We start from the raw sequence: 14,587 nt of genomic DNA on the forward strand, positions 1-14,587 counted from the left end.
TGCTGCAAGCAATTAGCTCTCCAGATCGTTCATCTAAGGTGAGCTTATGCATGTGCAAATTGCAATGCTTATTTTGAAAATATTTGGAATTAGTTGTGTTGACATAAGTAGTAATATAGTCTTTTTTTAGAGTAATGTTTAAAGTTGTTAAGAACTTAACTGATAAAAATGGTCCATAGAAAATATTGTACATTTCCCTTAAAACAAATAACTAATGTATACAAGCTTTATGTTTCGGGGACTATGAATATATAGAATATAGGGTATCTACCCCAAACTTTAAACGTTAATGTGTGAAACTATTAAATTTTATTTAATGGTAGAATCATTTGAGAATATTCTTTAGATATCTTGTTTCAGAAAATAGGGAGATTAATGCCATTTATTAGGATGGATGGAAATGGAGATTGGGGAAGGCAAAATTTAAGCATATTAATTCTTCTAGAGTTTTTTAATCAGTGAGACAGAGAGTTGGGTGAATGAATGACATTTTAAACTGAAGATGAGTTTTTTTATTTGGAAGATACAGAGTAGTCTTAAGGAAGTGAACAAAATAAAAAGCATATCTTGTCTCTTAGCTTTAAATGTTGAAGGCCTCTGTTTAAATGCCTACATAACCCTAGCCCTAGGCAAGTACAAGTTCTGAACTTACCTTAAAAATTTGGTCACAAATATGTTTACACAGAAATGATTAATTTTCATGCTCCATGGTACAACTATTTACAGATCGTTCCCTGCTAAATAGCTGCAGGCTTTTTGGTGTCTTCATCAGCTTGGCTAAACATTGTATTTGCATGCAGCGCCATGAGACATGATTTTCCTACTTCCTTCTGTGAAAAAAAAAATGTGTTCTAATAGGAAGGTTAAAAATAATTATGAATTGTCAAGTAATGCTTTGAGAATTATTTTCTACAACACAATGTCAATAAATGCAAACTACTTTGTTTCTATTTAGAATTTCTGGGTGATGTCTTTATTAAATGGCTCATGTTAGTCACATTTAGTTGGTTGATGTTGCAGTTGTTTAATACCTGTTTATGAGTTATTTTGCTTGTTAAGTTTGGGTTACTCTTTTTTCTCCCCCATCTTGATATACATTTATTTATTCAATTATATGCTTCAACAAACCCTCTACCGCAAGAGCACCCAATGAACGTTTCCTAGTATTGAAAATTTTGACCTATTGAAGAGAGGATTTGAACCCGATATGGCATAAGATGAGTGGATAATTAGTGGGACTAGAATAATACATATTGTATCCCTCCCTCATGTTATTGTTGAGCTTGCAAATGACTTTGGATAATCTTTGTTGTGACTACAGTTGCCTTCGTTGATGATTTGATGCAGATAATAGACATTGATGAGAGCCTTCAACGACGATTTCATACTCCCTTGGTGATCAATTCCAGAGCTTAGCCTTGGTCCAATCTATTATGGGCTTGAGCTTAACCAAGCAGTCCAGGTCCAGGTATATCGATAGACTCGGTTTACCTGAGCGGAGAGACAATTAACAACTGCTTGTACTTCAATGTTATCATCCATATATGTATACACACACACTTAGCTTTAATATTTGCTTCTATGAATTTTCTTTTCTGCAAAATGAATTCATGTCATTTCACGTAACACATCCTTGGCCAAACAGAGTCACACAGGCCCCCGTCTCTTTTTTTAAGCGCAGATGCATAGATTAGTTGGTGTGCAGCTACAACAGCGGCCCTCATCAGACGCTGACCCACTTCAAAATTTTCAGTGCCTTCTCTCTTACATTTGGCCCTTTCCATCCCCTGCTGCTTTAATAAATGTGCTCATGCATCCACTCGACACCCATCAAAACCATAACTCAATGGATTAATAATATGTACTGGCATTTATTAACTAGGGCTACCATTTCTCGCATGGTAATGTGGTCGGGGTCATGCCTGCCCCGTGCATTAAATCCATGCGCGTGAGCATATGTGGAGATGCTGAACATTAATTGATTTTTGGCAATCTAGTGCACTTGTAGGGAGACATATATACACACGTATTCCATCACCTTTACTCTCATCCTTCTCACACCTCAAAAAGCATGTTTGCTTTCCCTTTTTAATGGTAAGTAGGAAGGTCGCAGACGTCCTAATAAAAATCAAACCTTGTATATGATCTCTGTAACCGAATGAGGTATATTGTTAATTGGTAGGCAGTGATCTAATATAAGATTCAATTTTTTGCAGGTTTAGTTCCTAATTTGTTAAATGTTCTTGTCTTAGAGAAGATGATTAATTTTCCTCCAGTTTTGAAGAAGCATCGTTATGCACTTTTAACTGTTCTAGTCTTGATTTCGTACAAATCTACCAATGATGCATAAAAATTGCTATTTTTGTCATGCACACTGGATAGTTTCTTTGGAACGGCTTGAGGATTGAATTGACGTGTTCAATTAGTCTTGTTAAAGTTTGTGATGACTGATGATTGTTATGGTATGGGCATAATTCATAGATAAGACTAGTATGCCAATTTGTGTTAATTAGGTTTGGATGACCTAACTACGTTGACTGGTGCTCTTTGAGCTTGGCACATGTCTGGAAATGTTGTCAAAAGTATTGATCATACTATTACACTATGTATTTGACCAATATTGTCTTGCAGCTGGTGTTATTTTCTTGTTGAGTCTACCTATTTTACACATGTTGACCATCTGAAGGCAACTAGCTGATTACCAAGGATCAACTACATGAGATTCTTCGAATCAAACTAATTTGCATGCGGTTGAATTAGTCTTGATTGACTAAATGATCATGTTATTTGCTGTGAAAACTCTGTATAACAATAACTTCATAATCTAAACCATTAGACACTATCCTTCTCTATTACCAATATAATACTTTCCACCCCACAGTAGTACCTTAGCGTAGGGAGGATGACATGCCATAATAAATAATGTCACCCTTCACACGGCAGCATCAAGATACCCCACACAACAGTCAACTAAAATTAAAAATGCACCCCCTCTCTCACCGTCTCGTTCTCAGTGAGGTAGATATGGCGCTGTTGCTGGTGGCGGTGATGATGATGATCAATGGGATTGGTGACGGGTGGTTTGCTTGAGAGAGGAACTTCCAAGTCCATACACAAAACAGTACACTGCATGCATGGGTACGCTGCTCTTGCTCCGCTTTCCCTTCTCTTCTTCTCTCGAGTCCTGAGTTTGTACTGCATATCACCTTTACTGTTTTCTCCTCCATTGATTAATCTCTCCTCTATCTCTTTCCATCTCTTTCTGTCTTTTTGCAGCTAGTTAAGTTTGTGTTGGTGATGGGATTGGTGTCGTCCGACCCCGTAGAATTTCCACCTCCATCTTTTACTTGTCATGCTGATCATATAACGTTCTACTCCAGATATATATATTTTTAAAAAATTACTTGATGTAATTTTCATTTGTCAATTCATCTAGTGAAAGAAAGCTTGATGGACTGAAAACTTAATAGTTTCATTATGGTATGTAATCATGCCATAAATTTATCACCTTGTCAGTTTTTGACAGTTCGTGTTCGCGTTTGAGTGGGTTTAAACTGGGAAACTTTTGTTGCTCGGGCCTGCTATAAATATTGAACTTTTATTATATTTATTGATAAGCTATTTTATTTTATCTTTGATCATACGGTCTTTCTACACTACGTTGAATGTATTGAATGAGAGATCAATATACCAACAGATTGTCTCTGAGCCAGATATGCTGAACTGGACGTACTTGCCTCCCAACATATGCCCTTACTCACTTTACTCGTGTGCACCCGGGTGATCTGAGCTTGCAAACTAAAATATATATAATAAAAATATAAAAAAGCAAAATTATAAATTTAATGATATTAATATAAATAATAGAGAAAAATCTTAATAATATAAATCCCTAATCCATCAATAAAAGTCTAATCATGACACCCTATCTTGGGGCTATGAATTAATAAGATATAATTGTATGGATGCGTGTTTTCTCTATTATTTAATACATTTAAGTCTTCCTGAAGATTAATATTCAAGACTTCATAAACTATGGGTTATAAATAAACAAATCTAATTGCTTTTCTAATCCATTTAAAAGTTGCTTTCATTTTTTTTTTTGTCTATTTTGATTAAAAATGATTATTTTTCACCAAAAAAAAAAAATATGTACCTCATCTTTTTTCCTGTAATAAAAACAACTTTAATTTATTAATTGACCAACCTTTCATAATTATAAATTAATTAAATAATCAATAGATAAATATATACTAAAGAGATCCCTCGAGTCAATCCAATCCATTCCCCAAAATAATTAACCCCAAACTCCTGCAATTACTTCTCCCCTCTCTTCTCATTTTCCAATCAAACTCAAACCTCTTCCCTTTTACTGCATTTATTCCCCCACAACAACCTCCTTTATTTAATTATATCCTTATTAAATTTAATGCACAAATTCTTAATTATAACTTAACTCTTCCACCTTCTTCCCTCTTCATTCAATACCCCTCCAAAATCCCAGCAAACGAAATTACTCTTCCACAAAAAGCCAAATCATTAAAAGATGGCAGATAATGTACTTTTTTATATAGACAAATTAAATGAATAGATATCTCAAGTTTTTTTTAAAATTTATTTTTTCTTATAAAGATAACTCTCATCCATTAAATCAGAACAGTTTATATATTTATCAACAATTTGATGTATATATATATATCTAGTCGAGTCGAGACTGTGACCGATTACCCGAGTTTCGACAGATGGTCTATATGGGTTAACACCCATACACCATCCATCACTTCTTCCTCCACATTTGTTATGACGAGTGAACATACATCTGCCCTAGTGTTGCTTATCTGATGCTATTCTTTCTAGTACAAATAAAGCCCCAGCAAAATGAGCCTTGTCTCTTCTGCATCCCTTTTGTACCTTCGATGTATAATTACTTAAAATTAATTCATACATAATTGTATTTATTGCTGGATGTGCTGCTATAAATTGTGTAGAGGAGTAGGTGGAAGCATGCCCACTATAAGAGTCGTCAGGGAGGGAATGCAAAGAAAGAAACAGCACTGCTGCAAAACATCAGCTTCTTTTTCTCTTCTTTCTTCTCTGTGTTGTGTGTGTGTGTTTCCAGTTTCCACCATCAGTAAACTGCACCTTCTCATCATCAGCACCATCATCATGGCCTCCTCCAACAGGCACTGGCCCAGCATGTTCAAGTCCAAACCCTGCAGCAACCACCACCACCACCAGTGGCAGCAGCATGACAGTGCCTCCCCTAATTGCCACCCCAAGCCCACCCCTTACTCCTCAGGTCCTACTTACTTCATTCTTCCATATTTAAAGGGTTATTTCGGGGTTATCGTTTGGGGTTTAGGGTTATTCCGGGTTTGTAGCTAGGGTTATTCCGGGTTTATCGCTATACCCTAAACGCTCGAACGCCGAGACTTTGAATTTGAGTAAATGCGGTCGTTGTTGATGTCGTGGTTTTGTAGGGTTGGAGGAGAGGAGCCCTGAGCCGAAGCCGCGGTGGAACCCTAGGCCGGAGCAGATCCGGATCCTGGAGGCGATCTTCAACTCCGGGCTGGTGAACCCGCCGCGGGAGGAGATCCGCAAGATCCGAGCCCGGCTGCAGGAGTATGGCCAGGTCGGCGACGCCAACGTCTTCTACTGGTTCCAGAACCGCAAGTCCCGCAGCAAGAGCAAGCTCCGCGGCAGCGCCGCCGCCGGCCGCAGTAACCCCCAGCCTGCTCTTCCCTCCACTACCAACGCCCCCTCCTCCACCACCGTCGCAGCGATAACGACCACCTCCTCATCCTCCTCCTCCTCCTCCTCGCCGGAGAAATCCAGCGCGGGGTACGGAAAAGCCTTACAAGTCATGCAATTAGCTCCGCCGCAGCCGCCGCCGCCACCACCTCCTCCACTTCCGACCACGGCTGCTTCATTGACGAATACCCAAACGTATCTGCCCCTGGACCTCAGCGGCATAGGAGATCACTTCCTCAACCTTCAGTACTTCGCCGGCTTCCACGCCGCCACCGCCGACATCAGCTCCACCGCCCTGTGGGGTGAGCTCTTAGGGCAAACCCCAAACAAGAGTGCTGCTGTTCAATTGCACCATCTCTATGGAACTGGACCTTCTTTTACCACTGCTGCCGCCGCCACCACCACCACGACGGCCACAACCACAACCACAAACCCTATCACTGAGATACAAGGTAAGTGAGATCGATTGTCAAACAACAATTTCTGCATTTTAAAACTGTTTTTTACTTCATTGAAAATATTAATGTGCATGAACACCATGACACACCCTGTGCTTTCACTTCAATCTTTCTAGGGTTTTTAGCCACAAGTACCTACAAAATGGATAGGTGTAGGCAAGTCCCACAACACAGCACAACCTTTCTTTAGTTGCAGAGATTAGGAAGGTGATTGCACGTGCCAAACCTGAAGAAGGGGAGGAAATTAATGGCAGGTGCAGGAGGTTTCGAGTGTTGGGATTTGTCAAAGTTTGATTAACACGACGAGCATGAAAGGCGTGATGACATGAGAGGTGTGATGGATCAGGAGGGGAGTAGTTTGGGTCTTGTCATGGAGATTCTCGAGGGGGTTTAGAATTTACAGCCCTCGAAAAGATGGAGGAGGACGAGAAGAAAATATCGGACGTGTGCATGGCATTAATTATATTAATTCACAAAAAGTAAATTATAAAATTTTTTAGGCCATTTCAATGATTTTGTGCAAAATATTTGATGTTATAGGACTAATAGGAGGAGGAGGAAGATCGACTGTGTTCATCAACGAGGTTGCATTTGAGATAGTGCCCGGGTCGCGGCTGAATGTGAAGGAGGCCTTCGGCGGTGAGGCTTTGCTTCTCGATCACTCCGGCCGCCCTGTGGTCACCAATGAATTGGGCATCACCGTTCATCCGCTTCAACACGGAGCTTCTTACTATTTGGTTAAATTATACTTTACGAATTGATTTAACTCTTCATTGATGCAAATTATTTCAATTAATTAATTGGAGTTAATGTTCTTGTATTTCTATGCAGGCTTGACTTAGGAGACGAGAGAATGAACCTAGTTGATATATCCAAATGCAACGTGATATATATATTTAGTCTTATGAGCACGAAGCATATATAGTTTGATTGGCTAGTTGATTTTAATTTCCTCGAACTTTTGGGATTAAATATGTAATGTAACGAGGGATTTATATATATGTTATTTTCAATATTTTCTCATAGACAAAACTAGTTGCATGGTGTTATTTATTTCTTGGTGTGGATCACTTAAACCTAGAAAATTAAGCACATAATTAATTTGGCATTTTAGAAGGAAATAATTAACTACTTAATTAAAAATGGCAAGGGTACTTTGCGCAAGCTCTTTGTACGCAGGTCATACAAGTGCTAGTTCTATAGCATGAAGAGTGTACTTGTTGTGTATAATTAGGAAAGATTCATCATTTGACATTGACCTTTGCTTCGACTTGCATTATCTTAATCTTCACTCAAAATATATTCTTGGATATCTTCAACAAAACATTTCCTTTAAGTTGAATCCTTCCAAAATTTGAATATATAATTTTTAAAAATAATAATCAACAGGAGATTAATTTAGTAATTTAAATTTATAATAAACATATTTAAATTAATTATTCTTTAGTAATTTATGTTAGTGTGTTTTTAACAAGTGAACTCATATCGTGTGTGGTGCCCATTTCAGTTCGGGTCCATGTTACGAACTACCATATCAAATAAAAACCCTAAATCTACAAAAAAAAATAAAAATAAAAATAAAAATAAAAATAGTTGCTTGGTAATAATAAATAGAATTTCTCCACGGATGTGATGGAAAATAATAAGAGGATCAAAATTTTAAATGAAATAATATTCTACACTTAAATTAGTTGGATGGAATTTGAATATTTGAATTATAAAAAGGTTAATTAAAAATTATCTATGTATAAAAGAATGGAATGAAACATTCTCTATAACAAGGAATTGAGAATGAGTAGTTGCAAATATTATCAAATTAATTAATTAATTAGTCATCAAAGGAAAGGAAAGGAAATGAAATGGAGGATGGAACGCATCATTCATGCATCAATCCAACCGTTGACCAAACGGATGTTTGACTGACAAAAGTTGGTCAAAAGTAGGGTTTGTCGTCAAACCAAACACAGTGACAGACCATAGTTGAAAGATTAGATTTGATAGGCAGATAGATGCTGGTGTATCTATCCTATGCTACGTGTATAGGATTAGGAGTTCACGTAATAGGCCTGCAAATATCAACTCAGCAATGGCCAGCGGCCAAGTGGCAATGGCATGCAACAAGAACCCCACTATCTCAATGACTTCTATTCCCATCTCCATTCTCGTGCTTGGCGTGGGAGTTTCGAGAGGGAAATCATTCAATCCCATGCCACTTTTGTTTTCGTTTTGATTTGTGTGCATTGATGGTGAATTTAATTAAGAGTATAAATAAATAAATAAATTTCACTCTCTTTAATTTTTAAATTATAAAAACACTTAAACATGCTCGAGTTAATTTATTTATTACCTCATAAATGATAATAATATATACAATTATTTCATAGGTAGTAGTATTAATGATCAAAGGTCAAAGAACTTGTGTATTTTTCCAAGTTTTGTGGTGATTTAAACTTCTTAGATCTTAGTTAATTATATATTATCAATTCATCAAAAACTTGTATTTTAAGTCATTAATTTTATGATTTGATTATAAAAGCAATTCAAAAAACTTTAACAGAATAGGGGTCAATGAATTGGGATAATTATTGACAAATCAAAAGTTAAATGAACATTTCAAGGAAAAAGATATTTCTAAGAAATTTGATTGAGATCCTCATATTTAAAAAAAATGATTGTCTACTATTTAAGTAAATGATCTCAAACCCGATATATATTTTTTATTCGACACTTCTATTAAATAGAATTAATTGTTTTCTTAACCTCATGCTTGATAAGAACAAATAAATAAATCTAAAAAGATAAAGAATAAATTTAATCAAGATCTAGTTATATAGTAAAGATGACAACACATAAGAAACTATAATAGACAAAGAATCTGATTAAAATGTCATGTCCTTATCTTTAGTGTCGTTAGCTTAATTCATGTGAAGAAGATGTAGCGGAAAGGAAGATTTTCCAAGGGGCTTAGGGAGTGACGGCGCAAAAAACTCTAGGTTAATAAGGAACCAAAAATTTTGTCAAGATTCCCCTAAACTCTTGGGGGTCTCTCCTTTATATAAGAATTCAATCTCTTATCAGCTCATAAATAATAACGGATTAGACTCAAGAGTTCTACAGATTGAACTCATATCTAATAACCTGAAACCAAATAACTTTAAGTTAGATCACTTAACGAGTTTTGGTATCGCAAATTTCTTCAATCACATGTGAGCCTATCTTAAGGGATATTAAATCCAACAATCTTTCACATCTCCCACTTGGGCTATATGTGATTATAGACAACACACAAATATAACTTTTAGTTGATATCATACTTTATAGGTAAAAATGCCTTTATTAACAATCTGGTCCATTGACTTCATTGGTATAGAACTAAAGAGGTCATAGCTATTGTGTATGATCGTAACCAGCTCCAACAATAATCACAATACTAATATCATTAATGACATATATCAAGATGTGGACGTTTAGCGTGAAAATTACATAAAATATGATCAATATATGTCAATTTTCAACTAGTCCTAAGTGACTCAAAAGGGTCTGAACATATTTACAAGTACTGTTTGCTAAACAATAATACAAATCATGATCTAAATCTTATGATTCCCAAATGGAATATATATCATATTTACAAATATCAAATGCTAAACAACAGCAGTAAATCATGATATTATATTTCAGAGTGTGTAACAAACAAATAAAATCCTATGAATGTATTGAACATTAAGTACGTACAATAATCAAAACAAAATGTTTATCTTTATTATCAAATATAGAGCAATAAAATAATATAGACTCCCACTGGATGAGTTCTTTTTCCATAAGAATGACTCTCATATCCACAAAATGCACATGAAACACCTTAGGCACCAAGTCTTTGGTGAGTGGATCGACCAATATATAATCCGTGCTGATGTGCTTTACCAAGATCTGACAACTTTAAACTCTTTCTTTAACCGCTAACAACTTGATGTCAATGTGCTTGGACTTCGATGAACTGTAGTTATTCTTAGCATAAAGTTCTGCGACTTTATTATTACAGTAGATCTCCAATAGCTTGTCAATGTCATCAACGATTTACAATGTTGTGATGAAGTTCTGTAGCTAAATCCTGTGATTGGATGTTTCATAGCATGCTACCAACTCTATCTCCATAGTAGAAGTGGCTACTAGCATCTGGTTGATGCTCTTCCAAGATATAGCTCCTCTAGCAAGCATAAAAATATAGTCCAAAGTGGACCTCCTGCTATCTAAGTATCTAACAAAATTACAGTATGAATATCCAATCACCTTCAGGTGATTTAATCTCCGATACGTGAATATGTGTCCTTTAGTTCTTTGCAAATACCGTATTACTTTCTTTATTGCTTTTCAGTGTAACGGTCCTTGATTACTAACATATCTGCCTAACATCTCCACTATAAATGCTATATCTGGTCGAGCACAAAATTGTGCATACATGAGACTTCTCACTGTTGATGCATATGGGAATTGTTTCATCCCTTTTATTTCAAGTAAAAGTCGTGAACACAGGTGTGTCACCAGGTGTATAGTTCTGCATACCATACATTATAAGCATATTTTCAATATAGGCTTGTTGTGAAAGTCCAAAAATACCTTTTGAATAATCACGATAGATCTGTATGCCTAAAATAAAAGATACTTTATCAAGATCTTTTATTTTAAAATTACTAAATAGAAATGACTTAGTGTCATACAACATACCTTTATTATTGTCCGCAATCAATATATCATCCACATACAAAATAAGTATAACAAACTTGCTCCCATTGAACTAGACATATATGAAGGATCGTTACACACGTGAGAGGGGGTGAATCATGTGATTTAGAAAACTTATCTTTTACTTTTGAAATCAAAAGTACGTAGCGGAATTAAACACAAAAATAGAAAGCAAAAAACACAAGTACGCGAACTCGGTTGGTTTTACTTGGTTTGGAGCCTTCAGTGACTCCTACTCTAAGATCCAGATCTCACGGACCTATCGACGGGTAATCCACTAAAGACCTCTTTCAGAATCGTCGGAAGAGGGGATCGAGTACAATAAAAAGAATAGGAAAAATGCAACAAGCTACACTTTCCTTTAAGCAATAATTAAGTACACAAGGAAACTTCGTTACCCAACATGTGTAGTTTTAACGGATCAAGCTCGGTATTGGATGACTTCTCAGCAGCAGACTGGTGCAGTAGTGTCGTAGTAGAGCAGCAACACGAAGTCGGAGCAGTTAAAACGTTGAATGAACGCGTAGAAGCTTGTAGAAGAGTTGTGTATAAAGGGGATGGAAGGCACTTTCAACACCACTGAAGGTGCCTTCAATACCAACTCTTATCCCCCAAAACCAGCTCTTATCGATGTCAAGGTCTTCTGCGTTATCCGATTGAAGGCGTCTTCCAAGCTCTCGAAGGCGCCTTCCTTCACATGGAAGGTGCCTCGGGTACTATTCACCCAAGGTATTTTGTGCTCCTTTCTCCTTGCAAAATGAGTTAGTCCAGCAAAACTTAAGCAATTTAGTAATTAGATCATGTCTCTTCAAGATCAAGATCTAGTCAGGGTTTCAATTTAGGTTTCTGAAATGAACCTAAATTGGACCTACGCCTAAAGTCCTCAAATGGGACTCGTCATCATTAGAATACTCTCCTCCAGTGACTTATTTTACCATGCAGAATCACTTAACTCCTTACCGTCTACTAGGTTTTCCCCTCAGTTGTCAAGTCCACAAACCTAACTGGACTTCAGCTAGCTGTTAGATCCCGCAGACCAAGCTGGACTTCCCGCCAGATATCAGGTCACTCATTGACTTATCTGGACTTCTACACTAGCTATCAGGTCCTCTAGATCTAGTTGGATTTCAGCCTGATGTCATACTAGTCAAGTCCTGAACATTTGGTAGAAAGGTTAGATTAACAACACATCTAACTTTAATCCATTTGTCATTTATCAAAACTTAGGTTTGATCATTGGTGCATACTGTACCAAAAATATATACACTGATCAACGAAGTTCTCTTTAAATCTAAATGAGGTAACCACTTGATCAAATTTCTAGTACCATTAATGAGACATCTGTTTCAAACCATAAATGAACTTCTTTGTACTCTGCTTACATCGTGTATATATATATATATATTCCTTTATGTCTCCATTAAGAAATGTAGTTTTACATCAATTTGATGTAGCTCTAAATCATAATGAGCTACTAGTATTATAATTACCCTTAGGGAGTCTTTTGTCGACATAGGTAAGAAAGTCTCCTTGTAATCAAGATTTTCTTTAATGAATCTCTTGGCAACAAGACGAGTTGTATACTTCTCGACATGACCCCTTGAATCTTGCTTAGTTTTAAATATCCATTTACGCGCCAGTTGGCGTACTTGAGACAGTTTTTCTTCATATGACCTTTCTTCTTACAAAAGAACAAGTGAATTTCTTATCTTATTTCTTGTGCTCCTTATAGTCATTGCCTCTAGAATCTATAATTTGTTTTCCTTTTATTTTCTTATTGATCCTCTTTCACTTCTTGCTCGCACTTTGAGAACCAGATGCTAAGTGAGCACTCTTAAATGTCTCAATCTTTAGTCTTCCTTCCTCTTGCTTGTATTGAGCAATGAGTTCATTTAATGTCCACTTTTTCTTTTGAGTATTATACGATATCTTAAAAAGAGTGAACCGTGCAGGTAAAGATATCAAGACGAAATGCACTAGCATACCCTCAGACATATCAAGTTTTAGTGCTTCAGACTTGTTGTTATATTGACATTTCTATAATGTACTCTCTTATATTTCCTTTATCACTGTACTATATGGTTACCAACTTCGTAACAAGTGTGGTAAAGTGAATCGGTCTGCCAATTGGTCCAGAAAACTCTTAGCATCTTCTCCCTCTATTATTGAACACTTTATTGGTGTCTGATCCTGTCCGAGCTGTGAGTTGATGAAAGCTGGGGACGTGGCGCTCTCTGTTGGCTCCGCATGATGCTGGGATGAGGTGAACCTCCGGCAAACCTGCAACAAAGTCAGGTCGGGAAAGGGTTCCCGGCGACGACCCTCCGACGCTCAAGTCAGGCGAGAAGAAATTTGAAGCAAAATAAGGAGAACTGTAGCTACAGTATCGTTGATTGCATACCTCCGTCGAAGTCTGGGGGGCCTTATATAGGCCCCCGGGGAGGCGTGTGCACGCTCATCGACGCGTGCGCGCTTCCCCAAACATACATCTAAATGGTTGTGTCAGAAAAGCATGCCTGACGCCATACTGCAACCGTCCGAGCATATCTCTGACATGACAGTGGCAACTTCCACCGTACGATTCTCTGTCTGGTCCGGCCGCCGACCATGCTGTCTGTCGGTGACACATATCCCGAGAAGGATATCTGTGGTCGCCGCCTTTGTACTCTTCCGCACCTTCTGTCTTTTATCGGGCCGAGCGGGAGAGACGCTCGACCATACTGGTCGGGCCGAGCGGGACCGTGCCTCAACCATACTGGTCAGCCGGAGGGACGCAGGCGAGGCCAAGCGAGTGGGCCACTCAATCATATGCTCGGATGAATAGCGCCTACGTTGGCCTACGGCCTAGCTGAGCGGCCGCTCGGCCCAATCAGCTGTCGTATATGAATTCCTGAGCGTCGGAAACTCGGCCCTTAGCCGAGTTATCTCCTTACCGACCTGGCCTTCTTCTGCGAACGATCGGCAAGGTGGCCTCCCGCTCGGCTCACTTCCTTTTACGATAATCATCTCGACCTTGACCTCCACGTGTCATTAACCTCTGTCCGTACGGGACCCCTCCTTTGCTACCGGATCACGTGCCTCCCCCTCAAGTCTAGTCGAAGGAGGCAATAAGTCCGACTGACTGGACTATCGGCCTGGCGACATGACGGCCATTCCGTATCTGATGAGAATGCCACTCGGCATGGAACTCACTGACACTTGGAGAGTTCGACTTGCCAGTGGTTGTCTTGCCGACCCAACGTCGGTCAACGCTGATGTCCTTCGAGTTTCCTCGGAATTTGTGCAAATTCTCGCCATTAAGGCCGAGCACACACCCTCGCCTGCGTAATGGGGGTCATTAAATGTGCCCAGTGGGATGATGCCACGTGGCCAGGCGGTCGTCATCGCCTGCTCGAGCTGTCAGGCTCGATGTGACCCCTAGCGCTTTGAATTTAATGGGCGGATGCGCTCCTCGGATCCCGTGCCCTGCATCGGGCTGTCCCTGCAGCTCGAGCCCAACCTTTATAAGGCCACCTCCTCTCCTTCCGCCGCTTCCACTTTATCGTGCCCGTGTTCTTTCAAGGTTCTTGCTCTATTCTTCGACGAACCAATTCTCCGCATTCCGGCCATTACTTCTCTTCTCCGGCAATCCTTTT

The 14,587-nt window shown here is 38.4% G+C and overlaps 1 protein-coding gene across 1 annotated transcript; it reads left to right on the plus strand.

The window, feature by feature from the left end:
* Positions 1 to 5,108: 5,108 nt before the first annotated feature.
* On the plus strand, positions 5,109 to 7,046 carry LOC122050716 (WUSCHEL-related homeobox 9-like). Its single transcript, XM_042611602.1, has 4 exons — positions 5,109 to 5,299; positions 5,481 to 6,203; positions 6,750 to 6,946; positions 7,041 to 7,046. The coding sequence occupies exons 1-4, from the start codon at positions 5,167 to 5,169 to the stop codon at positions 7,044 to 7,046; spliced, it is 1,059 nt and encodes a 352-aa protein (XP_042467536.1). The 5' UTR covers positions 5,109 to 5,166.
* The last annotated feature ends 7,541 nt before the right edge of the window (positions 7,047 to 14,587 follow it).

The sequence above is a fragment of the Zingiber officinale genome, chromosome 3A, assembly GCF_018446385.1.
Source record: "Zingiber officinale cultivar Zhangliang chromosome 3A, Zo_v1.1, whole genome shotgun sequence".
Taxonomy (NCBI): domain Eukaryota; kingdom Viridiplantae; phylum Streptophyta; class Magnoliopsida; order Zingiberales; family Zingiberaceae; genus Zingiber; species Zingiber officinale.